We start from the raw sequence: 24,506 nt of genomic DNA, 5'->3' as shown, positions 1-24,506 counted from the left end.
TACATCCAGCAGAAGATACCTTTTTTGTTTATTTTGTTTTTGTTGTAGTTTTTTCTTTCGAGACAGGGTTTCTTTGTCTGGATGCAGAGAAACTCACTCTGTAGAAGACCAGGCTTGGTTCCCCCTGCCTCTGCCTTTCAAGTGCTGCTAGTAAAGATGTGCCCTGACTCCTCCAGCACCACTAGTGTGCAAAAGATACCTTTAAGAAAATATCATTGCCATCTCAACTTCTCAGTTTGGGGTTTTGTTTTTCAAGACATGGTTTCTCTTTGTTGCCCTGGCTGTCTTGGAACTCTGTAGACTAGGCTAGTCTCGAATTGAGAGAACCATCTGCCTCTTCTACCAAGTGCTGGGATTAAAAGTGTGTACCACCACACCCAGACAGTATCAAACTTCTGTCTCTGACCATTTTTGTCTTTGACTATTTCCAGTTGGAAACACATTGTAGCAGAGTAATATTATCAGGTCTTTAATATTTAAGTTTGTAGCTCTGTTTGTTACATTGTTAAAATATAGGTGAAAGGTCAAAGTTGCTGCTTGGGGTGTTTGGTCTTCCATCTTCGGGCAGGTGGTGTAGCTCAGCGGTAGGAAACTTGTGAGAGCTAGTGTCCTACTCTAGCAACACAAAATAATACAGTGATGTATTATGTAGTGATGTGTAATATAGTGACGGTGATAGTAATTACAGTGTCACAGCTCTGAATGTCACAGTATCCTGGCAGTCCTGAACCACAGAATATCACAAAGTCCCACTGCATAACAAACCTCATTCAAGAGATTTATTGAGGGCTGGAGAGATGGCTCAGCGGTTAAGAGCACCCCACTGCTCTTCCAGAGGTCATGAGTTCAATTCCCAGCAACCACATGGTGGCTCACAACCATCTGTAAAGAGATCTGATGCCCTCTTCTGGTGTATCTGAAGACAGCTACAGTGTACTTATATATAATAAATAAATAAATAAAAAAAAAAAAAAAAGAGATTTATTGAAAGAGACACAAAATGGTGGCTGCCTCTGCTAAGGGGAGAAGCAGCAGGAAATTGAGCAAAAGACAGGTTTATATAGGGTTGTGGGGTGAGAAGTTTTCTAGGGTGAAGACTGGTACAATTTCAAGCCAAGCCTAGGGATTGGTGGAACTTTGTGCTCAGGGATTGGTGGGTTTGGGGGCTCAGGGATGGTGGGTTTTTAGAAGGTTTTTGCTCAGAGCTTTTACCGTACAGTAATAAAAACCTGTTTGGTCCTGCTCATTTGCCTCTTGCCTTGTAATACCTGATCAGAGTCTATCTGAGCGTTTTAATGTGACATGGCAGGACTCCTAACTGTTTTGTTTAAACCAGTTCCTGCTGAAGTTTTCTTTATCTGCCCAACTGCTTTGCCCAGCAAAGGATCTTATGTCCTCCAGATACTCCTAGAATCAGACTGTCAGCAAGCCCTTAGATGGTTGAACTCAAGGTTTCAAATAATCTGGCCTTTCTGGCATAATTCTTGGCATGCCAGAAGAGGGCGTCAGATTACACAATAGATAATTGTGAGCCACCATGCAGTTGTTGGGAATTAAAATCAGCACCTCAAGAAGAGCAGGCAGTGCTCTTAACCATGGAGCCATCTCTCCAGCCCTATTGTTGGTGTTTTGTTTTGTTTTTAGACAGGCTTCCTCTATATAGCCCTATCTGTCCTGGAACTCATACAGACCAGTCTGTCTGTGCCTCTGAGTGCTGGGACTAAAGGTGTGTGCCAGTACACACCTTTGTTTGAGAAAATATATAATACCTCTGTAGACAATTTTGCCTTACCAGTTATATTGAAGCTTCTCAACTGTCAACAAGAAAGGCAAACTAGATCTCCTGTAGGGGGCTTTTTCTCCTTATATCATCCCCTTATATTTTTCTGTCTATCTGTTCTGCTTCAATAGTCCACAAACATGTGGTAAGCACTCATTGAATATATGAAGTGCAGTGATTCTCATTGATTACTTATTTGCCATCAGTACATTCTTTCCAAACTTTAATTATTGCTGTCAGACTCGTGAACAGTACCAGTAGATGATGCAACAGGCAAACTAGGCACTGGCCGGCTCCCAGAAAGTGCATATGGGGTTCCTGGGACCGTGGAAAGGGGGTCAGGCTTCTTCCATAGATTCACTCCCCTTTCAGACTGTTTATTCAGAGCACAGAGCAATCATCGTTCCCACATTCAGACTGTTATCCTGCCAGCCCCACCACTGACTCTTGGTTCCTTCTGAATGCTTTTTGTGGCTCACATTCAAGTTCTGACTGAATAACTGTCAGTGCCTTGTCTCTTTGCCTTCCTTACAGAGGAATGTTTGCTGGGGGATTGAAGGAAATGGAGCAGGAAGAGGTCTTGATCCATGGTGTGTCTTACAATGCCATGTGCCAGATCCTGCACTTCATATACACTTCTGAGCTAGAGCTGAGCCTCAGCAATGTGCAGGAGACCCTGGTTGCTGCCTGCCAACTTCAGGTGAGAGCTGCCTGGTCAATCAAGAAGACTCAGACCTGTGGGGGGCTTCACCAGAGACCTGTGGTGACTGCTGGTGTGAGGTAGCTCAAGAGGGCAGGAATGCCAAGTCATAAGGGACATGATGGAACAGAGAGGGCACCTTGCTGTCGAGCCTTGGGAACTGAAGCAGAGTGCCCCCAAATTCCCTGCCTGCCCTCTTCTTCTGCCCTTGACTCTTTTCTACTTAAGAAAAAATGATTTGTTTATGTGTATGAGCATTTTGCCTGTATGTACATATGTATGCCATGTCAGAAGAGGGCATCGGATCTAATGGAACTGGAGATATGAGTGGTTGTGAGCCACCATGTGTGTGCTGGGATTTGAACTAGGTCTTCTTCAGGAGTAACACGTACTTTAACTGTGAAACCATCTCCTCACCCTTGCCCCCGGTTTTAAGTTTATTTAAGTTTACCCTAGGTGTAGGGTATTTTGCCTGTATGCTTGTCTGGGTGTCTCGTGTGTATCGTGCCTGTGGAGGTCAGGAGAAGGTGTTGGGTCCCCTGAGACTGGAGCTGCAGATGGTTGTGATCTGCTATGTAGTTGTTGGGAGTCAAACCCAGAGTCTTCTGTTGCAGCCAGTGCTCTTAACCACCTGGCCCCACTCTAGCCCCACTTTGCTTCAGCTTTTGAGATAATCTCACTATGGCCCAGTCTGGCCTAGAGTGTATGTAGTTTAGGATGCCTAATCTCATGGCAGGCCTGCCTTACCCTCCAGAGTGCTGGGGTCACAGGCATGAACCAATGCTCTTAGCTTGTCCTTTCCTTCTTTGCTGCTTCCTTCCTCTGGCCTGGTTTCCCTGTATGGAAAAAAAACACAAGCTGTCCAACCTGAGGTTCGTGTTTGTGATGGTCTTGTGTTCTGTGATGTCCCGTGCCCTGCACTACCCACAAGTTTTTCCTGCCCACCAGTTGTGTTTGCCCACTTTCTTCTTTCTTATTTTTATAAACAGTCTTACTGTATTACACACAGACCTTAAATTCACAATCTGGCCTCAGCCACCTGAGTACCTGGTCCCATACACATGTGCATGGTCCCCTTTCTCTTTTCTTTATTTTTATTTTTTGTATGTTTTATGCTTGTATGTATGTATGTATGTGAACATGTATGCCTGGTTCTGGCAGAGACAAGAAGAAAATGATCTGGTACTGGGGCTACAAATGTTACTAGTTTCCATATGGTAGTGAAAACCAAGCCCAGGTCCTTTGTAAGAACAGTAACTAATCTAATTCGTTTAGGTTTATTTTATAGGTGTGAGTGTTTTGCCTATACCATATGTGTGCTCGTACTTAAAGACATCAGATAGATCCTCTAGAGTTGGAGTTAGGGATGGTTGTGAACCCATGTGGGTCCTGGGAACCGAACTTAGGTTCTCTTGCAGACAAATACTCATATAAATAATATCTTTAAACATTCTTTTTAAATATATAAATACATACTCTTAGGTTTCTTTCATTTTGTTTCCTTAAATAAAAAGTTCAAAGCTAACTTTTAGGGAAAGCAGCTATAAGGAGTGGGAAAGACAAGGAGGAAGAACCATGGTGGTTCCCTCCAGCTAAGAGCCAGGAGGTCTATGGGAGCAGCAGGGCAGGAGGGCCCCAGTAAGCTGCCTAGGATATAGGCTCAGCTACTCTAGAGCTGAAGGGGCAGAGAGTGGCCAATGAAGCAACCCCATCTCCCCACCTGGGTTGAGCAAAGAAGTTAGAGAGAGGCCCTACAGCTTCTTCAAGGAGGACACAATGCTCAGTCCCACAGAGGGCCTGTGAGTGGGAAGGGGAGGCTGGGTCCCATTGGGTAAGCTAATATCAAACCGGCAAGGTGAGGGGGGATGTTCCCCTACCAATTGCAATGACAGGCCCATCAGGAAGGAGGGGAAGCGAGGGAGGGCATTTCTGCAACAGTCTGAACTTGTGTTGGTGTGTCAAGTTTTACCTGATAGAACGTAGTGGAATCTGCAAATCAAGTTTGGCCATTGCAGCTGGTAGTTTGCCACCATTTGCTACATCCACCAGTACCTTCACGGTGCCCCTAGAGACGTGGGTCTGAATCCTAGCCAAACCGGCCTTGTTGGCTTGCTCAGGAAAGGATGTTCCATTCTGAGGCTGTCTGCTTGGGGATCCTGTACCAGATGAGCCTCAGCCGTATCTGTTTGGGATTCCACACTGCAGGGGATCTTGGTGCAAGGGGATGGGTTATTTCTAGGGTGGCACTGCTCGTTCTCACTCAGGGCCCTGCTTTGTCTTCAAAGCTCAGGCCCTTGGCAGAAGTAGTATTTTAGGGAAAAGATGAAGACTAGAAGAGCTGGCTAGGGAGTTAAACAATGGCAAAGGAAGATGTCCAGGAACCACAGAGAACCTGGAGAGTTTGGTAATGGGGCATGCATTTCTCTGCTTGGGTAGGTGTCTATTCAGCCTGCACTATATTGTCTGGCAAGTGAGCATCAGTTTTCTTTTTTTTTTTAATTCTAAACATTAATATACTTCAAATATTAGCAGAATTTCTCTGTATATAGTTGTTAATTTGTTGGTGATAGTAGTTGAATCAGATCAGTTGAATCTTGCAGTTCCCTCAGAGAACCGGTTCTAGGGCTCCCTGTGGATATCAGAGTTCAAAGGTCTGTAGGCCTTCTGTAAAGTGGAGTATCCATTGATGTGTAACATACCTACATGCTCCTTGTATGCCTTTGATCATCTCAAGATTGCTGTATCAATTAAATGCTGCACAAATAATTGTTATACTGTCCTGTATAAACGGATGAAGTGAAGCTGGGTATGGAGGAATACACCTTTAATCCTAGCACTTGGGAGGCAGAGATATGTGGGATCTATGACTTCAAGGCCAGCCTGGTCTGCAGAGTAAGTTCCAGGACACACAGGGCTACATAGTAAGACACTATCTCAAAAAATAAAAACAACAGAACTGGGGTTGGGGATTTAGCTCAGTGGTAGAGCGCTTGCCTAGCTAGCGCAAGGCCCTGGGTTCTGTCCCCAGCTCTGAAAAAAAGAAAAGAAAAAAAACAACAACAACAGAACTGGTGTGGCAATGCGCATTTGTCATCTAAGCACTCCCGTCCAAGGTGGAGGCAGGGGAAATCATCTACATAGTTAGTGTTGAGTGTTGGGCTAGGCTGATGGACAAAGTGAGTTCGAGGACAGCTTGAACTCAACATAGCAAGACTTTATCTCAAAACAAAAATGTGTGTATATTTTTCTATTTTTGGTGAGAGTCCAAAATCTTGTTTTTCTAAAAAATATATTAGATGTAGTGGTATGTGGGTTTTTTTGTTTTTTTTTGTTTTTTAAAGATTTATTCATTTATTATATATAAGTACACTGTAGCTGTCTTCAGATGCACCAGAAGAGGGCATCAGATCCCATTACAGATGGTTGTGGGCCACCATGTGGTTGCTGGGAATTGAACTCAGGACCTCTGGAAGAGCAGTCAGTGCTCTTAACCACTGAGCCATCTCTCCAGCCCCGTGGTATGTGTTTTTAATCCCAACACTTGGGAGGCTAAGACAAGCTACTGTGAGTTTGAGGCCAGCTTGAGCTACTCAGTAAGATCTTATTTAAAAGTAAAAGACTTTAGCTGTACCTAGTTTACTATGCAGGAAGTTATCTTTTTGTCTTTGCTTTGTCCTGCTTTGCCTGACAAGTGCCAGGTGTCTTTGAGTAGCCTTCAGGGCTCTGTTGCCTGATTCTTGGCTTCCTCCTTTCTCAGTGCCTTTATGGCCTGCCTTCCCTCCCTCCCGCCAGTGCTGTGCAGCTAGGCACAGGTACTGCTGCCACCTGGGAATCTTGTACCCACTGGAATAGAGTGGGTTTCTCAGCCCAGGCCGAGGCCACAGGATGGGTTCACAGCTTTTCAAGAAATATGAGTCTGGGTCTTAGTGTTGGTGCTGGTGAATGTCTGGAGAACCTTGCTGACAGTTCTGTGTGTAGTATTAAGTGGCAGTGGCGGGGCCTGATCTGCAGTTCCAACTGATGTGGTTTTTTTCAGAGAATTTGACAGAAAGAGCCATGTGTACTGTTGGTTGCAGCACTTTGGCTCTTGTAGAGAGTGCCAGTGGCCACAGGTTCCTTCCAAGCAGTCTGTGACATATCCTACTTCCTTTGCACTCAGACTTTCGCTCTAAAAGCAGGTGGTATATATCAGAAAGCCTGTCTGCTGAGTGGTGCTTGTGCTCGTCCTCAGCCTGTTTCTTCCCACTTCACCCTTGTTCTGTAAATGGAGATCGAGGCTCTGAGGGGTTAAGAACATGCCCTGTATTACCACAGCAGGTTTTAAACTAAACCTGCAGGAAGTTCCAATTTTCTATCAGAAAAAGTTGGGGATGGTTGAGGAAAGATTCCACCTTGCTTTCCCCAGTCCCAGAAGGCCAGCTTCGGGGACAGCCATTTCCGCATGCCTTACTTCTGCTGTCATCCTGCCCTTTATACCTGAATGCAGTCCTGCAGCTCAGACTTGAGTGGGTATCCTTCTTTTTACAGATACCAGAAATTATCCACTTTTGCTGTGATTTCCTCATGTCATGGGTCGATGAGGAGAACATCCTTGATGTTTACCGGCTGGCAGAGCTCTTTGACTTGAACCGTCTGACCCAACAGCTAGATACCTACATCCTCAAAAACTTTGTGGCCTTCTCAAGAACTGACAAGTACCGCCAGCTTCCCTTGGAGAAGGTCTACTCTCTCCTCAGCAGCAATCGCCTGGAGGTTTCCTGTGAGACTGAAGTGTATGAAGGGGCCCTGCTCTACCATTACTCCATGGAACAGGTGCAGGCTGACCAGATCTCACTGCATGAACCCCCCAAGCTCCTAGAGACTGTGCGTTTTCCCCTGATGGAAGCTGAGGTCCTCCAGCGGCTGCACGACAAGCTTGGTCCTAGCCCACTGAGGGACACAGTGGCCAGTGCCCTTATGTACCACCGGAATGAGAGCCTGCAGCCCAGCCTTCAGGGCCCACACACAGAGCTTCGCTCAGACTTCCAGTGTGTTGTGGGCTTTGGGGGCATTCACTCCACACCATCTACAATCCTCAGTGACCAGGCCAAGTACCTGAATCCCCTTCTGGGAGAGTGGAAACACTTCACTGCCTCTCTAGCGCCCCGAATGTCCAACCAGGGCATTGCAGTGCTCAACAACTTCGTGTACTTAATTGGAGGGGACAATAATGTCCAAGGATTCCGAGCTGAGTCCCGATGCTGGAGGTATGAAAGGGCACTTGTCATCATTGCCTTTATCCTTAGGCAGCTCCAGGTGCGGGAGTTGTGGGTTTTACATGAGTGTTAACAGCTTTTCTGGGCTATCCCTGTGTCATGTAATGGAGTCCAGATGAATCCAGACAAAGTGGACCACAGTGAAATAAGGAAAAGGGCTCAGATTGCTTTCTCGCCCCCTGACCTGCTGTCCAGAAACTCAGTCACCCTGAAGCACAGCCACCTATCCTTGCTGTCTGCAGAAGGTCACTGGCTGCCTGTGCTCAGGGAGCATGCCTTATTCAGTAAGGGGCTGGGGCAGTGGCTCCTGCCATCTTCAGTCTGCCTCTTCAGTGTCCTTTTTTCAACGTCTCTGCTCTTTTTCTCCATATTGCCAGCCAGGATGTCTTTCAGATGCTGCCTGCTGGAGCCCACATCTGAGTACAGAGAGTGGGAAGGACCAGTAAGCATCATTGAGCCTTCACTAAGTTCCCCGTGGGCCTGTAGTCGGATGAGTATGTACTCAATAAATACTCTGGGAGGAGGCAGTTTTTCTTGAGGGAGTTTTGTGAACTGATTTGATCTGCAGGTTGCTTCTAGCTGTGGTCCCAGAGATCCATTTCTTTGGACAGAACAAGAGACATTAGTTTAAGTCTCCAGCTACCAATGGATTTTAAGGGGCCTTTTCTCTTCATTATACCTTGGTGTATGTGGGAACCCCTGCCATCCCCGGTGCCTACTACAAGCTAAGATGATGTTTTTAGAGAGCAGCTCTGAGCTGAGTGCCGATGTAATTCACTTTGACATGCAAGCTGTGTTTTTGGCTGTAAGGGTAAGGCTGGATTCTGCTCTGGCCCTGCCACATGAATCAAGAAAGCACAGTGACACTGACCAAGAAGAAAGCAGGCATTTCTTGGTCATTTCTGTTCTCTTGGCCCTAGGAAGCAGTCATCTTCGGTAAACTGATGAGACTTAAACCTACCTATAATACATAACGGTTAGATGGTTGGGATTGCAGAGTTCAGAAAGAAGGAAATGACTCACTTCCCTTCTAACTGAATCCTGTCTTCAGTGAACATGGATGAATTTGCGTTCCCTCAGGTCAAGCCTGCAAGCTTCTTTCTTGCAGGGCTCTGCCTCTAGCTGTGGGATTAGGTTCAGACTGCCCTGCCTTAGCTATTCAGAGCTACAAAGCAGACCTCTCCAAAGCACTGACAGCTGGGAGCTGAAGTTGGAGCATGGCAGGTGGGATCAAAGGAACAGGAATTTACAAGGTTGCTGTGGCAAGGACCAGGCCCTGCGTGCCAGCTGACTAGGGTGTCTGTCATCTCTGCCAAATGAAAACTTCATTTACTTCCTAGTCATCTCAAGCCTTACAAAGCTAGGGTTACGGCTCAGTGTTTAATGTTTCCCTAGCTTGAGTAAGTAAGGCCCTGATTCCACCCCAGCACTGTGTGTTTTTGTTTTTGTTTTTGGTCAAACTCACTAGCTGAGTAGTGAGGATGATCTTAAAATCCATGGCCATTCTGTCTTCACCTCCCGATTGCTGGGAAGTGGCTGAATCCCTAAAATAGATTTTTCTGAGTTTGTTTCTTTTCTGTATTCATAGTTTACCAGATTTAAAATCTATAAGCTCTTAGAATGTAAGAAAACATTATTTTATAGTAGATAGAGTATTGCAATCTGAGGACATACTGCTTAGCAAATATGTTCTAGAACTCTGATGTTGAACCTGTAAGAAATGGTCCTGTGAAGCAAATTGATTTGCCTTTGTTTCCACTAGTTCTTTTATTTTCTTTCTTTGAATTCATATATACAAAGTGTTTTGGCCTCATATCACTACTATGAAATATCTAAAGTAACTAGTTGATAAATAGAAAACATTTATTTACTGCATACTTTGAGAAGTTTAAAGTCCAACCAAGACCATGCAATTTATGCAGTATACCCTCTGGTTTGTCCTATGTTCCTATGTGAGGGTAGATGGCAGCGGAGGGAGCACTGAACCTATAGTCACATTGTGGTCCAGGAAACAGGAGGGAGAGCAGAGTTACACAGTGTTGTTTAAAGACAGGGTAAGAGAGAGAGAGAGAGAGAGAGAGAGAGAGAGAGAGAGAGAGAGAGAGAGAGAGAGAGAGAGAGAGAGAAAGAAAGTGGGGTAGTAGTGGTGTCCTCCTTTAATCCTGGCATTCAGGAGGCAATGGCAGGTAGAGCTCAGAGTTTGAGGCCAGCCTGATCTACAGAGTGAGTTCTAGGACAGGCAGGCTTACACCAAGAGGGTGGTAGGGTGTTCTTATTTTGCATTCCTGGCTGGCCCAGAACTCTATAGACCAGGTTGGCTTTGAACTTGGAGCAGTGCTCTGCCTCCACTTCCCTGGTGCTACAATAAGAGAGGTATGTGCAGCTGTAATAGGTTTCACTATCTCTTGGGTGTGTTTTCCAGTGATCCAAGCAGGTCTAGAGTACCTCCCCAAACGGTCACTTTGAGGATCAGGTTTATCTTATGGTTACTATTGCCGTGATGAAACACCATATACAAAAACACATTGGGGAAGACAGGGTTTAATTCACTCACATTTCCATATCACAGTTCATCATCAAAAGCAGTGAACGAAGGAATTCCAACCGAGCAGGAACCTTGAGGCAGGAAGTGATTTAGAGGCCTTGGAGCATTGCTGCTTACTAGCTTGCCTTCTATGGTTTTCTCAGCCTGAGTTACAGAAGCCAGGACAACCAGTCCAGGGGCAACCGCATGCACAATGAGCTGGGTCCTCCCACAGCCTCATCTTGTGAAGGCGGTTTGGGTTTTTTGTTTTGTTTTGTTTTGTTTTTCCAGTTGAGGCTTCCTCTCTGCTCTCTGATGACTCTACATAAAAACTAGGCAGCACAAGGCCTTTATAAACAGACCTTTGGAGGTGTCCATCTAAACTATGGGAGTTACCCATGCCACTCTGTACTTTTTTCATAGCTGTAGCTGAATAAATTAAAGTAGTATTTTGGGTTTTTCTCTTAAGGATTTCCATGTGCCTTAAAAATTCTAATAGACTTTAAAACACTAATAGTTGAGCCTATCATCCCTGTCGTTTAAGAGGCTGAGGCAGGAAGGTTACCAGTTCAAGATCTGCCTGGCCTACTGAATGAGTTAAGATCTAGCCTGGGCAACTTAGTCAGACACTGCCACAAGAAGTGAAAAGAAGTCTGGAAGCCAAATTTGGTGGTTCTTACCTTTAATCATAGTCCTAGGAGACAGAGACAGGCAGATATCAGTGAGTTTACTTCAAACAAAGGGAGAATGGTGGGCTGGGGTGATAAAGCTTAGTAATAGAACTCTTTAACTCCTGGTTCTTCAGTGTATACTCCTCACACCACCACAGTAATGGAAATACAGAAGAAAAAACAACTTGCTAAATTTGACAAAGACCTAGAACATGTTTGAACATAGATTTTACCTCTCGATTTATAGTAGTTTGGCAATTCAAATGTGTGGGTTAAAATTACTATCTTAGAAAACTTTGGCTGCTATAACAAATACCACAGAGTAGGTGGCTTAACTACCAAACACCTGTTTCTCATAATCTTTTTTTTTTTTTTTTTTTTTTTTCGGAGCTGGGGACTGAACCCAGGGCCTTGCGCTTCCTAGGTAAGCGCTCTACCACTGAGTGAAATCCCCAACCCCTGTTTCTCATAATCTTGGTTCTGGAATATCATCTTATTAAGTCTGGTGAGGACCTTTTCTTGCTGTGTCCTCACATAGTAGAGAGACTATCTCATCTCCTCCTTTTCCCTTCTCTTCCCTCTTTCCTCCCTCTTTCCTTCCTCCCTCCTCTTCCTCCTCTCTCCTCTCCACTCCTCCTCCCTCTTTCCTCCTTCCTTCCTTCCTCCCTCCCTCCCTCTTCCTTCTCCCTCCTCCCTCCTTCCTTCCTTCCTTCCTTCTTCCCTCCCTCCCTCCCTCCCTCTTCCTCGTCCTCCTCCTTTTTTTTTAGTGGTTTTAAAGACAGAGTTTCTCTGTGTGGCCCTGGCTGTCCTGGAACTCGCTCTATAAACCAGCCTGGTTTTGAACTCAGTGCTGGGATTAAAGGTGTGTGTCACCACTGTCTGGCTTTTAATCTCTTAATAGACTTAATCCTGTCTTAGGCTCCATCCCTAAGGCCTGAGTAAATCCGAGAGCATTGTCAGGGATTTCACAGGGGTGGTTTTTGGAACACAGGCATTCAGTCCACAGCAGTGTTAGCTGAATTATAGGTAATATTGAATTTTGGGCTGGAGAGATAGCTTAGTCTGTAAAGAGCTTGCTTTCCAATCATGAGGATCATTCAGATTCCTGGTGCCCATATAAAAGCCAGATATGGTGGTGCCCATCTGTACTCCAGTACGTGGCAGGGGTAGAAACGGGAGGATCCTGAAGGCCTGCTGGCCAGCCAGTGAAGCCAAAACTGAGCTCCAGGTTTGATGAGAGACTCTATTTCAAAATATAAGGTAGAAAGTGGTATAAGAAGATATCAATATTGACTTTTGTCCTCTACAGGCACATATAGGAACATATCAGCACACACAAAAACGTTTTTATAAAACACCCTCTTAGTGTGTCCATCAGAGTTCTCTACTTCCACCATGATGATGCCAGGGATAGAATTCACATCATCAGGCTTGGCAGAAAGCAGCCTTATTCACTGAACCATTTTATCAGACCCGTGTGGTACACACCTGTGATTCCAATATTTGGGAGGAGACAGGAGGGTCGAGTTACATAGGGAGTACAAGGCCAGACTGGGTTTCATGAGACCCTGTATAAAAACAAAGAAACAAAAACCCAAGAGGCCAGTGATACGGCTCAGTAGGTAAAGGCACTTGCCTCATACTGGCAATTTGTATTCAATCCCTGAAACCTGTACAAAGGTTTAGAATAGACAAAGATGTCCTCTGACCTTACATGCCATGGTATCCGCGTTGTCTGTCTGTCTGTCTCTCTCTCTCTCTCTCTCTCTCTCTCTCTCTCTCTCTCTCTCTCCCCCCCCACCCATGAACACGCGCGCGCGCGCACACACACACACACACACACACACACACACAAATAAACTAGAAAATGACTCCACTAAAGAGCAGCATGGTCAGCTGAACGTGGCCATTTATATCTGTGATCCTGGTGCTGGGAAGGCTAAGGCAGGAGGATTGGTAGTTAGAGGCCTGCCGGTCTACTTAGCAAACTTAAGGCCAGCCTTAGTTAATGTAACAAGGCCTTGTGTGGGGTGGGGAGGAAGAGATCAGATACAGATAGGTAAAAGAATAAAATCTATAAACCTATAGTTTCAGGGAATATGTGTTTGTGTTTTCTTAAGCCTGAAACCACAAGGTCCAAAGAATTTCAGCCTAAGAAACTGAGGTTGAAGGTCAGAGAGAATCAGGTGGGAAACTCCAGAGTCTTGTTTTGCTGTGGTAGGGGAAATGGCTTCTGACCTGGCTGAACTTAAAACCAGGGAGGAGGGGAATGCACATACATAAAGAAGGTCAGTGTGCAGGAAAGGCAGGGGGTGTCCCCATTTAACCAGATGGCAAGTTTCTCAGCCTGCCAGGATAACGTCATGAGACCCTGTTTCAGCATTTTGGAAAGGTAGGACTAGAGAGATGACTCAGCTCTTTCAAAGGTCCTGGGTTTGGTTCCCAGCACCCATATGCTGGCTCACAACCTTTTATAATGGGAGCTGATGCCCTGCTCTGTCTCATACTTTTCTCTGTCATGCAGGCATACATACAAAAAGAACATTCCTATACATAAAATATATAAGTGAATATTTTTTTTAAATTAAGGAAAAAAGAGGGCTAGGAATATAACTTGTTAGTAGAACACTTGCCTAACATCTGGTGGCCATTGTCTCAGTCCCTAGAGTGTCAAAGGAAAAAAGAATGAGGATAGTCTTAGGTTGTAGAGGGAGTTACATGTGGGCTCAGATGTCTGGGCGTCAGAATATAAGCATGCATGGGTTTTGCTGGTGGGTTTGCTGGGAACAGGAGGACAAGGGGAATTCAAGACTCTATTAAGAATAGGTAAGTGAACAGCCACATAGATCTAAAATACAGTAGAGGCCATAGAAGACAGTTGGTATGCTGGATGACTGAGAGCACCTGGGTGTGGATTGTTCAGTGGATAGAGACATGGGGAAAGGGAGGGAGGGCAACAGTGACAGGACTGGCTCTGTGCAAGGCTAGATGATTCTTGTTACTTAAGGGTTAGACTTTTTTTTAAACAGTTGTCAGGGAAACAAAGCTGTGCCTTAAGGATACTATATTTTTTCTGTGAGTGACATAATGTGGCCTGATATCAGAAAAGTAAGCTATAGCAACAGTGCTTGAAAGTTGCACTCTCAGCAAGGGGTTAACAAGTGAATGCTTCTCCTTTCCTGCCTCAGACTCTCTTTTTCCTATGTCCCTCTTATCTGGACTGTTCTTCATTGTGATTACCCCCAGCTTAGCCTCAGCCTAGCCGCCTTCCTGGTCTTGTACAGAGTCCTCTGGCTTCATGTAGTCAGCCTCATTTTTTTTCTTTAGTGGGTTGCATTTCCTTTAGTGGGGTCCCTGGAATGTAAGGATCCTGACCTCTGGTAACCAAAGTTCAAGGTGAGAGTTGACATTCCACTTTGGCAAGGATACCCTGAGGGGGTAGGGGTGAAGACAACTTCCCTAGCTGTTTCCAAGCAGGGAACAGTGTAGTTATTTCAGATGTATGAGAGGGCTTAGAGGAACCTATTACTATCAGTAAGAACAAGGATGTGATGGTGCACAAGGTGACCTTTGTAGACCTCACATGATAGTGTTGGGAGAGGCTGGTGTACCCATCTGGACGAAATGCTGTAATTTTGGCCTTCCTGTACCCAGGTGAGAGGAAGGTGGTCCTAGAAACACCTGTGGGTAGCCTGTGATGGACATTTGGGGAGGTACAAATCCTAGAGAAGCTGTACCTGAAAGGGGTGTTCCTGGCTACATTTCCAAGCCACTTTGTGAGTACACTGTGTTCCAGACGTCTGCAGACATGGCTCTGGGTCAGCAAGTCCTAATGGCCAGGATGAAGGATGTTCAGACCAGGCAAATGGGGGGTAGGAAGTGTAGACCTGAAAGGGAAGTAGCTTTCCTAGTCACTGACATACTGTCCTTATGTCCTCCAAAGGTATGACCCAAGACACAATCGCTGGTTCCAGATCCAGTCCTTGCAGCAGGAACATGCAGACTTGTGCGTGTGTGTAGTGGGGAAGTACATCTACGCTGTGGCAGGCCGTGACTACCACAATAACCTGAGTGCTGTGGAGCGCTATGACCCTGCCACCAACTCCTGGGAATATGTGGCCCCACTCAAGAAGGAGGTAAGGAAGCCCTACCACAGGAGCCTTCCCAATTCCTTCCATGGATCATACTCAGACCCAGGTGTCGAGGCTGGTCCTGGAACCAGGTCAGGGAAGTCAGGCGTGGTAAGTGGATTCTGTATGGAGTGTTGTGGGCCTGTCAGGAGGCCTTGCATTAAGCATTCAGACTCACTCGCAGACCAGTGCCCCTCGGGAGTCCCCTGTGTTGAGACTGCCATTCGCTTTGTTCCTTTACTTCCATAGAACGATTTCCAAATATATCAAAATAAAGGGACTTTAAGAGGCTGAAGGGCAGCCTGATTCATAGGTGTTTACACAGACTCTCCTACAGAAAACAGCCATAGGACTTTCCAGAGGCCACAACATACTTTAGGGGCTCCATTTTTATCAAAGACAATAAAAATCATGTACATATAGCATAGTAGTAGTACCTTGGCTTAGTCTAGTTCAGGGATCTTTAAGGTTATGTACATTATACAAACATAATACTTTATGGATAATTCTTATTCTTTTGTGGTTCTGAGGTACTTTGGCCTATCTCCAAACCCCTTGGCATGTGGAATCTCATGGCAAGAAGTAGGTCTTGTTGGCATCAGCTCTGAAGCTTAAGACTCTGAGGGAAGGTGTGTGGGTCTGTTTGATGTACTTGCTCCAGACTGATACCTTAGGGATCCCTGGGCCCAGAATCAGGATAGTAGAGTGGGCATACATTCAAACTCTGCCCTTGTTGGGGGCCTGGGCAGGAGCTCTGGCCTTGGGACTTTTTCTACTACCTGCCATTGCTTTCCCTCTCACTCTTCCTCAAACCCTTGGAGATTAAGACTGACCTCAATGGATTGGGATTGGGATCTTCTGCACAAGTCATGGACAGTAGATCTAATTCTTGCCATCCTTTCTATAGGCCCCTAGCCATGCCAAGGCCTTGCTCTTTGCAGGAAGGAAGCTCTGCCCTACTTGTGGAAAAAGGAACAGATTTTACATGGAAAATATCTGAGATCTCTTGACAACTGATGGTTCTTTCCAGGAGTTTAAAAGGCTCCTGGACTCTCTGAGGCTGTAAAGTTGCAATTCGTCATCTTGGCCACAGAAGAGCTGCCTTGAACCTCACTGTCTCAGTCAGGGTTCTGTTCCTGCACAAACATAACCAAGAAGCAAGTTGGGGAGGAAAGGGTTTATTCAGCTCACACTCCCAGCCCAGGGATGGCACCGCCCACAATGGGCTGGGTCCTCCCCCCTGATCACTAATGAGAAAATGCCTTACAGCTGGGTCTCATGGAGGCGTTTTCTCAATTGAAGCTCCTTTCTCAGTGATAACTCCATCTTGTGTCAAGTTGACACACAAAGCCAGCCAGTACAATTGACACCTTGTCAACTTGACACTCAAACACATCACTATTAAGCCTCAACCTTTACTTTCTTATTCATCCCCAAGATCTAAATAACTTTAAGAGTTCCACAATCTTTACATATTAAAGATCAATCCCTTTAAAATATCCAAAAATTTTTTTTCTTTTTTTCAGAGCTGGGGACCGAACCCAGGGCTTGCACTTGCTAGGCAAGTGCTCTACCACTGAGCTAAATCCCCAACCCCCTCAATATCTTTTAAAATTCAAAATCTCTTTTAACTGTGGACTCCACTAAAATTCTTTCTTCAAGAGGGAAATATATCAGGGCACAGTCACAATCAAAAACAAAATCAAACTCTTTAACTGTCCAATATCTGGGATCCACTCATGATCTTCTGGGCTTCCAAAGCGTGGGTGACTTCTCCAGATGCCTGTACCACTGCTGCTGCTGCTCTTGGTGACCATCTCATGGTACTGGCATCTCCAACTGCTGGCTTCAACTGCAACCAGGCTTCACCAATAGCCTCTCACAGGCTCTCTTCCTGGTGCCAAACCTCAACTCCTTTGCATGACCCCTTCAGTCCTGGGCATCAATTGCAACTGTACCTTCACCAGTGGCCTCCCATGACCTCTCACAGTGCCGTGCCTCAGCTGCTCTTCATGACCCCTTCATGCCTTCAAAACCAGTACCACCTGGGTGACTCTTACACACTACCAAGCCCAGCTGCCAACACGAGGTACAACTGTGGCTGCTTCTGGAACACAGCTTCTCTGTGCTCTCAGAAACACTTCCCAGGAGATTTCACCTCAATGATGCTGTTCTCTTCTTAATCACCGCTAATTTCTTAGCTCCAGCTGACAGCATCAATAGCCCCAGTAATGCAAAGGTTTTGCTTTAGTGGTTCTGGGATCTTGTTAATCACGGCTGATTCTTTAGCCCCAGCTAACCAGAACCACAGAATCTTCACAATCAAAACAGCAACGGCCCTAAAAAGAGTCTTTAATCTTCCCTCCAAAAGTTCACAAGCCAGGCCTCCATCTTCTGCACTGTTCTCAACATTATCTTCCAGTCTCCTACAGAGCATCCCAGAGAGCTCTTCTAGCTCAAAGTTCCAAGTCCTTCCACAGTCCTCCCCAAAATATGATCAGGTTATCACAGGAATACCCCATTCCTGGTAGCAATTTATCTTAGCGTTTCTATTCCTCCACAAACATCATGACCAAGAAGCAAATTGGGGATGAAAGGGATTATTCAGCTTACACTTCCACATTGCTGTTCATCACCAAAGAGGTCAGAACTGGAACTCAAGGAAGCAGGAGCTGATGCAGAGGCCATGGAGGGATGTTAGTTACTGGCTTGCATCCTCTGGCTTGCTCAGCTTGCTCTCTTGTAGAACCGAAGACCACCAGCCCAGGGACAGCACTGCCCACAATAGTCTGGGTCCTCCCCCCTTGAACACTAGTTGAGAAAATGCCTTACAGCTGGGTCTCATGGAGGCATTTCCTCAACTAAGGCTCCTTTCTCTGTGATAACTCTGTCTTGCGTCAGGTTGACACACAGAACCAGCCAGTACACTCACTCACCTTACTTTGGCATCTAGTAGTTACCTTCCTTTTTTCATGCATGTAGTAGTCATCTCCTCCACTATTAACCAACTATTGTGTACTAATCATGGAGATTAGTGGTTGCCCTGTCACCATGCAGTGGTGACTTATTAATAACCCAGAAATCATTAATTAGTTACAGTTCATTCAATAAGTTGATGAAAGAAATAAAGGCTGAAATGTCCTGGCAGACTCTTGAAGGGTTAAGTGGAGATGTATTATTTGGGACTGTCTGTCTGAGTAAGGGTCAGAGCAAGGCCTGAAAAAAAAATAGCTAACTGTTTTCATTAGACAAAGGACATCCCGGGAGGTTCGTAGTCTGTTTTGAGAGGGACAAACCTGGAGACCCCTTGTGAAGAGCTGAAAGGTTAAAGAGCCTAGAAAAGGAATAAGGAGGGCTGTGCTGAGTGAGACCTGTGTTAGTGTAGGGCTGGGCCAGACTTGTGGAGATGGAGGGAAATGGAGGGCTAAGAGTGGTTTAGAGGTCACTCAAAGTGGTTTATAGACTGAAATGTAAAACTAGATCTTTTAGACAGATGAATCTAAACAGGAGCCTGACGTAACACGTGCCTGTAATCTCAGCACTAGGAGAATACAGGAGGGTCGCAGCAGATCAGGCTGCTTTTAGGTCAGCCCGGTCTACATGGTGACTTCTAGAACTACTTAGCAAGACTCTGTTTTAACCAAAAGGACAAAACAAAATAAAGACAGAAGAAAATGGTCAGGATGCAGACTAGGTGACTTTTCAGACTTAATGTCAAACACATCAGACATGAAAAAGAAAAACTAATAAATTGGATCTTTTCAAAATCAACTCTTGCTGGTAAAAGACCCTCTGTTTTGTTTTTTGAATATTTGTTTATTTATTTTATGTACTGTCTCTGTCTTCAGACTCACCAGAAGAGGGCATCAGATCCCATTGCAGATGGCTGTGAGCCACTATGTGGTTGCTGGGAATTGAACTCAGGACCTCTGGAAGAGCCGATCTTAACTGCTGAGCCATCTCTCAAATTGAAAGACCTCTTTGTTGAAAGTGCAGTTAATTATTTGTTTGTGTGGCAGAGGTACCTGTCAATGTCAGAGGGCAACTTCAGGAGTTAGTTCTCTCCTTCCAACATTTGCATCCTAGGCATCAAACTAGGGTCCTTGGGGTGGGCAGCACATGCTTTTAGGAAGAGAGCCAGCTCTCAAGCTCCACCCCCAATTTTTAAAAATAGGAATTTATAAAAGAAAGTAGCAGAAAATAGATGCAAACCACATGTCTGAGCCTTAGTATTGAGGAAGGCAAGACAAGTGTTGGCATGTGTACCTTTAATCACACATGTGAAGCTACTCTGTGTAGAAGAGAGACTGGGGGGGGGGGCAAGAAAGAAGAAAGTGGGAGGGAACACAAGGGTAAAGCGATTTCTCTGAGAAGACAGATGACAAACGAGCGCAAAAGAAAATCGCATTGTTTGCCACAGGCAACCACACAAAGCCCGCTGAGTGCTGCCTCTCAGGGCAGTGGAGGAAATAGCCGCTCTGCCAAATGTTGTTGGCCATGCCACGCAGGGCGCTGGTGTCACTTAGGCTTTGCCCATGAGCAGGTAAATTAGTGTGCTTTCTAGAAGAGCACAGTGTCTTCCAGCTGCTATGCTACTCAGTGCTTCCGTCCTGAGGATCTGTCCTGGAGAAATGAAGACTTTGCCACAGATACTAATAGCCACCTTTTTGCATAATATCCAGAAACTGAATAAATGAGATGTCCTCTAACAGGTTAATGGCTAAATAAACTGTGGTAGAGTCACAGCAAGAAAAAAGAACCAGGGCTGGAGAGATGGCTCAGTGGTTATGAGCACTGACTGCTCTTCCAGAGGTCCTGAGTTCAAGTCCCAGCAACCATATGGTGGCTCACAACCATCTGCAATGGGATCTGATGCCCTCTTCTGATGCATTTGAAGGCAACTACAGTGTACTCATATATAATAAATAAATCTTTTTTAAAAAGAGAGAGAAAAAAGAACTATCGGAGAATCTGGACAGGGGCAGAAAGCCAGGTGTAGAAGGTTTTATTTTCAGTCTAGGTGAGATGATGCCTGCCTTTAATCTAGCACTTGGGAGGCAGAGGTGGGGGATCTCTTTGAGTTTGAGGCCAGTATATTCTACATAGAGAGTTCCAGGATAGAAAGACCCTATTTCAAAACAACACCTATCCTATTTTATTTGTATGATGTTCCTTTTTTTGTTTTTTGAGACAGGGTTTCTCTGTAGCCTTGGCTGGCCTAGAACTGACTTTATAGACCAGGCTGGCCTGGAACGCACAGAGAGCCTCTGCACCACCACTACCTGGCTCATGCATGATGTTCTTGAAAAGAAAGTGTTAGAGAAAGACAGAAGAGATTGGTGGTTGTACAGGAGTTGAAGCCAGGAGAGGAGTGGTTGTGATTATTGTCCACCTCAACTGAACAACACAGAGATGAATTCTTGAAAGTCAAGTGTTTGTTTATTCAGAAACGGCAAGGATACTCCTGGTCCCCCATTGCAGCTAAGTTGTGCTATGGTGGGCCATCGGCAGGCATCCAAAGTGGGCAAGGGCAGTCCAGGCCTGGTGGGTTTGCTCAGCGGATAAAGGTGCTGACAACCTAAGTTTTATCCCTGGATCTCACAGAGCAGGAGAGACTTGACTTCTACACACACACACACACACACACACACACACACACACACACACACACGACGATAAAGACAGGAGCTGTGACCGTGGGTGGAGAGATCTCCTTTTAGGAATGAGTTTCTCTGGAGGTTCTGGTCTTAGTGACCCTTCATAATGGATCCTCCTGTCAGCATATATACATGAGGACCTTGGGGTTTGACGTGGTGTTTCTCTTTTGCCTCAACTCTGACAGAGCACCTGGAGGGTGCTAGTGCTGACAGGAATGTTGTGGGATGACATCCATTCATCCTGTTTAAGATGATGTAGTATGTTATGCAAACCCTCACTATTTAGAGAAACTTTTGGAAGGAAGCAGGGCACCCTTTAATCTAAAAATTATTAATTGGAAATAAAAATTAAGCTCTGCAGCCTACTACGTATGCTGGGAGAAGATGCAGACTCTGTGCCTGCTCTGCTGCTGTGTGTTTGTGCTTCTCCAGCTCACACACAGTAACCAGTCCTATGACGCTACCATGCAGTCTCCAGGACCCTGCAGAGCTCCCTTCTCCTCACACGATCAGAGCCTTCTGTTGGCCATTGGCTTTGAGTCAGTAAGACTTGGAGGAGCCAGTGAGTGCACATATGGTTAGATGGGTAGCCCAGAAGGACAGAGCTGCCAAAGTAGGGGCAGAAAATCGTTGAGCATTGCAGGCTAGTGTCTCCTTATACACACCATCACTGGAGAGGGGGTGTTCTTTGTATAGCTGTCCTTTATGATACAAACTAGGTTAGTTTTAGGATCCCCACCCTCAAGGATAATGAAATCTTAACAGTATTTGTGTAAAGCCTATATATCCAAGCTTCAGAGGGAGAGGCAGGAAGATAAAACGTTCAGGGCCATCCTGGGCTAAGGACTGTGAAGCCAGTCCTTTTCTGAAAGCTAAAAAAAAACCAAGTAGGGGTTGTTGGTATGTTGCTATAGAGTGAGTTCCAAGACAGCTAGAACTACACAGTGAGACTGTCTCAAAAATCACCAAAAGTGGGGTGGGAGCTGAGAGAGGAGGGTTTAGTGTTGGGATGTAATTTATGAGAGAGGGGTGGAGGAAGGAGGGAGAGAGGGAAGGGACGGAGGGACGGACACTGGGAATGTAGACCAGTTGGTAGAGTCTTGGCTAACATGCATGAAACCCTGAGTTCATTCCTCAGCATCAGATAACCCTGGTGTCACACACACACACACACACACACACACACACACACACACACACACACACACACATACACACATACACACACACCCCCCTGTGATGTGCCTAATATTGGGAGATGGAGGAGGGAGATCAGAGGCGCAGGACCATCCTTGGCTGCATAGCAGGTTCTAGGTCACCCTGGGAGTCAGGAGAGTCTGTCTCCAAAAACAGCAGCAACAAAAGTATTAAGAAGAATGCTAGCCTCAGTGGTAGGCCATTTGCAAGTCTGTGTGTTCGGTCATCCTGTATTATAATACATGGTACAGTAGACGTTTATGTAAATTGTTCTATACAGAAGACTGAACCTTCCTTGGCATGTGGTTAGTACAGATCCAGCATATTGATTTGAGTCTGTCTGTCTGTCTGTCTATATTTTTTTCTTTCTTTCTCTTTTTTTTTTTTTTTGGATTTGAGTATTTTTTATCCTAGTTTTAGTTGAACACATGGATATGGAGAGCCAATCACATTTGATGCCTTGTTTCAGTCTTTTCTTCCCTACAGCCTACTTCCTGTGTGTGGGAACTATCTGCAGACAGATAGCTGGTAGAAAGTTGAAGCCACCAAGAGCAGGTGTGTTTCTCTGGCAACTTGGAAGTGAGCCTTGACTTTCTTGTTCCCTGTCCAGATGTTTCCTTTAGAGGCAAAGAAACACAAAGATTACATTTAGTTTCTGGGTCTGTGGATAACGTGCCCTGTTGGAAAGAGGCTAGGGGTCAACAAGTAGGGCAGTGTATTCAGTGAGAAGCCCATGCCCTCTCCAGCACGGAATGGCAGGCACGTCAGCTGTGGTTGGCCTCGACTGCTGTGTTATCAGGCAGATGCAGAGGGGTGGCCGTAGCCTCAGTAGAGACTATCTGACCAGCTTCCTCACAGCCTTCTTGCCCCTCTTTACCTTTCCTGGTTCTCTTGGTGACTCCAAACAGGTATATGCCCATGCAGGCACCACGCTGCAAGGGAAGATGTACATCACCTGTGGTCGCAGAGGAGAGGACTACCTGAAAGAGACACACTGCTATGACCCAGGAAGCAACACGTGGCACACTCTAGCCGATGGGCCTGTTCGACGCGCCTGGCACGGCATGGCTGCGCTCCTTGACAAGCTGTTTGTGATTGGAGGCAGCAACAATGATGCCGGCTACAGGAGAGATGTGCACCAGGTGAGCAGGGCCCAGGCCACCCACTTGAGAATGAGCAGAAGTCCAGGGAGTTCCCCGGTCCCCTCTGATTCCATGCATGCATAGCTTCCCCACTATGTGTGTCCTTCATGAGAAGGACATGTGCTAGATTCATTGAACCCATACTAACATAGCCTGAGGACTCATAATGTTGCACATTCCATAGGATGCATACATATGCCCTCCATAGGAGTTTCCCTGGTGCCTTTAGTTGTTATGTTTGCATTAAAAAGCCAGTATACCCAAACCCATATTGTAGACCCTACCAGAATAGAGAAGAATGAGAAGAACTCGTACCCTCTACTTGTATTATTGGTTCTCAGTCCGTCCGTGACTTGCTCATAGCTATTCATAGTCAGAGAGCATCCCAAGCCAAGTGTGGTAGTCCATTCCTGTAACTCTAGCACTCAAAGTCTGAGGCTGGAGGATTGCAAATTTGAGACTAGACTAGGCTACGCAGTGAAATGAAATTAAACAGAATATGCTTTTCTCACCAGCATTTGTCCCTACCTTCCTCCAATTTAACATTTTGCTTCCCCCACTCCACCCCACCCCCACCTGCACGTACACGTGAATTAGAGAAGCTTTCTACTACAGAGTTAATCTACAAATGTCTTTTTACTTTTTATTTGGAGGTGGGGCTTCAGTAAGTTGCCCAGGCTGGCCTTGAACTCACTTTGTAGCCTAGTCAGAGTTCTTTAATCTGGCAATCCTTCATGCTCGTTAGCTGGAAATGCAGGTTCGTGCCAGTGGGCCAGCTTCCTAACTCTGCCTGCCCATGCCCCACTCCGTAGCTCAGCAGTGCTTTGTTTAGGGTCTGAGCTTTACTCCCATTACCTTATGAGGGACACTGGCTCTGAAGAGCTCGTCAGGGACTTTGGATTCTTCCAAGTTCAAGAATTTTAGACCAGACCCCAGACCTTTGGTTTGGAAGGACTGAGAGTGGGCCTGGGTCACCTGGATTGACATTTCCTCCCATGGTGAGGGAGTGACCTGGTGTATAATGTCCTCATTGTTTCTACCGCTGATCCCCGAAGCCTAAGTAACTCGAGTCTCTTCCCATAGTCCTAAGGCCAGCAGGTTCATCTTCAAGCAGCAAGGGCGGGTGGCCCGTCTTCCTATCCCTTCTGTATGCCTCTCTCTTTCTTATTTGGCTACTTACATAATTAAAGCTGTTTCTCCATTCATGATAGGATTGTCTGTTTATAAACTTATAATCAGCTGAAAACAGCCTAGCTCAGATGTACATGTAACCAGGCCGCGATCATAGCTAAGTCCATACAGTACTTTTACATAAGCATAGGACCAGTCTGATTCAGCACACATAAAAGCTGAGCACAGTGATACCTGCTTGTGACCCTAGTACTTGGACAGGCACCTGGGGTTTGCTGGCTAACCCCACCCAAATGTGGAGCCCAGGTCTCAGTGACAG

At 45.7% G+C, this 24,506-nt stretch overlaps 1 protein-coding gene across 4 annotated transcripts in view; it reads left to right on the top strand.

Annotated features, from left to right (window-relative positions):
* Positions 1-24,506, top strand: part of Klhl22 (kelch-like family member 22) — a 40,930-nt gene that overhangs the window by 13,564 nt on the left and 2,860 nt on the right. For all 4 annotated transcript variants that reach the window (XM_087576024.1, XM_087576023.1, NM_001107079.1 and 1 more), the window contains exons 3-6: positions 2,315-2,480; positions 7,008-7,726; positions 14,874-15,066; positions 22,823-23,056. In XM_087576024.1, coding sequence (XP_087432150.1) covers positions 2,315-2,480; positions 7,008-7,726; positions 14,874-15,066; positions 22,823-23,056 — 1,312 coding nt within the window. The remainder of the gene's footprint in view (positions 1-2,314; positions 2,481-7,007; positions 7,727-14,873; positions 15,067-22,822; positions 23,057-24,506) is intronic.

The sequence above is a fragment of the Rattus norvegicus genome, chromosome 11, assembly GCF_021556685.1.
Source record: "Rattus norvegicus strain SHRSP/BbbUtx chromosome 11, alternate assembly SHRSP_T2T, whole genome shotgun sequence".
Lineage (NCBI taxonomy): Eukaryota > Metazoa > Chordata > Mammalia > Rodentia > Muridae > Rattus > Rattus norvegicus.
This window is presented reverse-complemented; position numbering and strand designations above follow the sequence as displayed.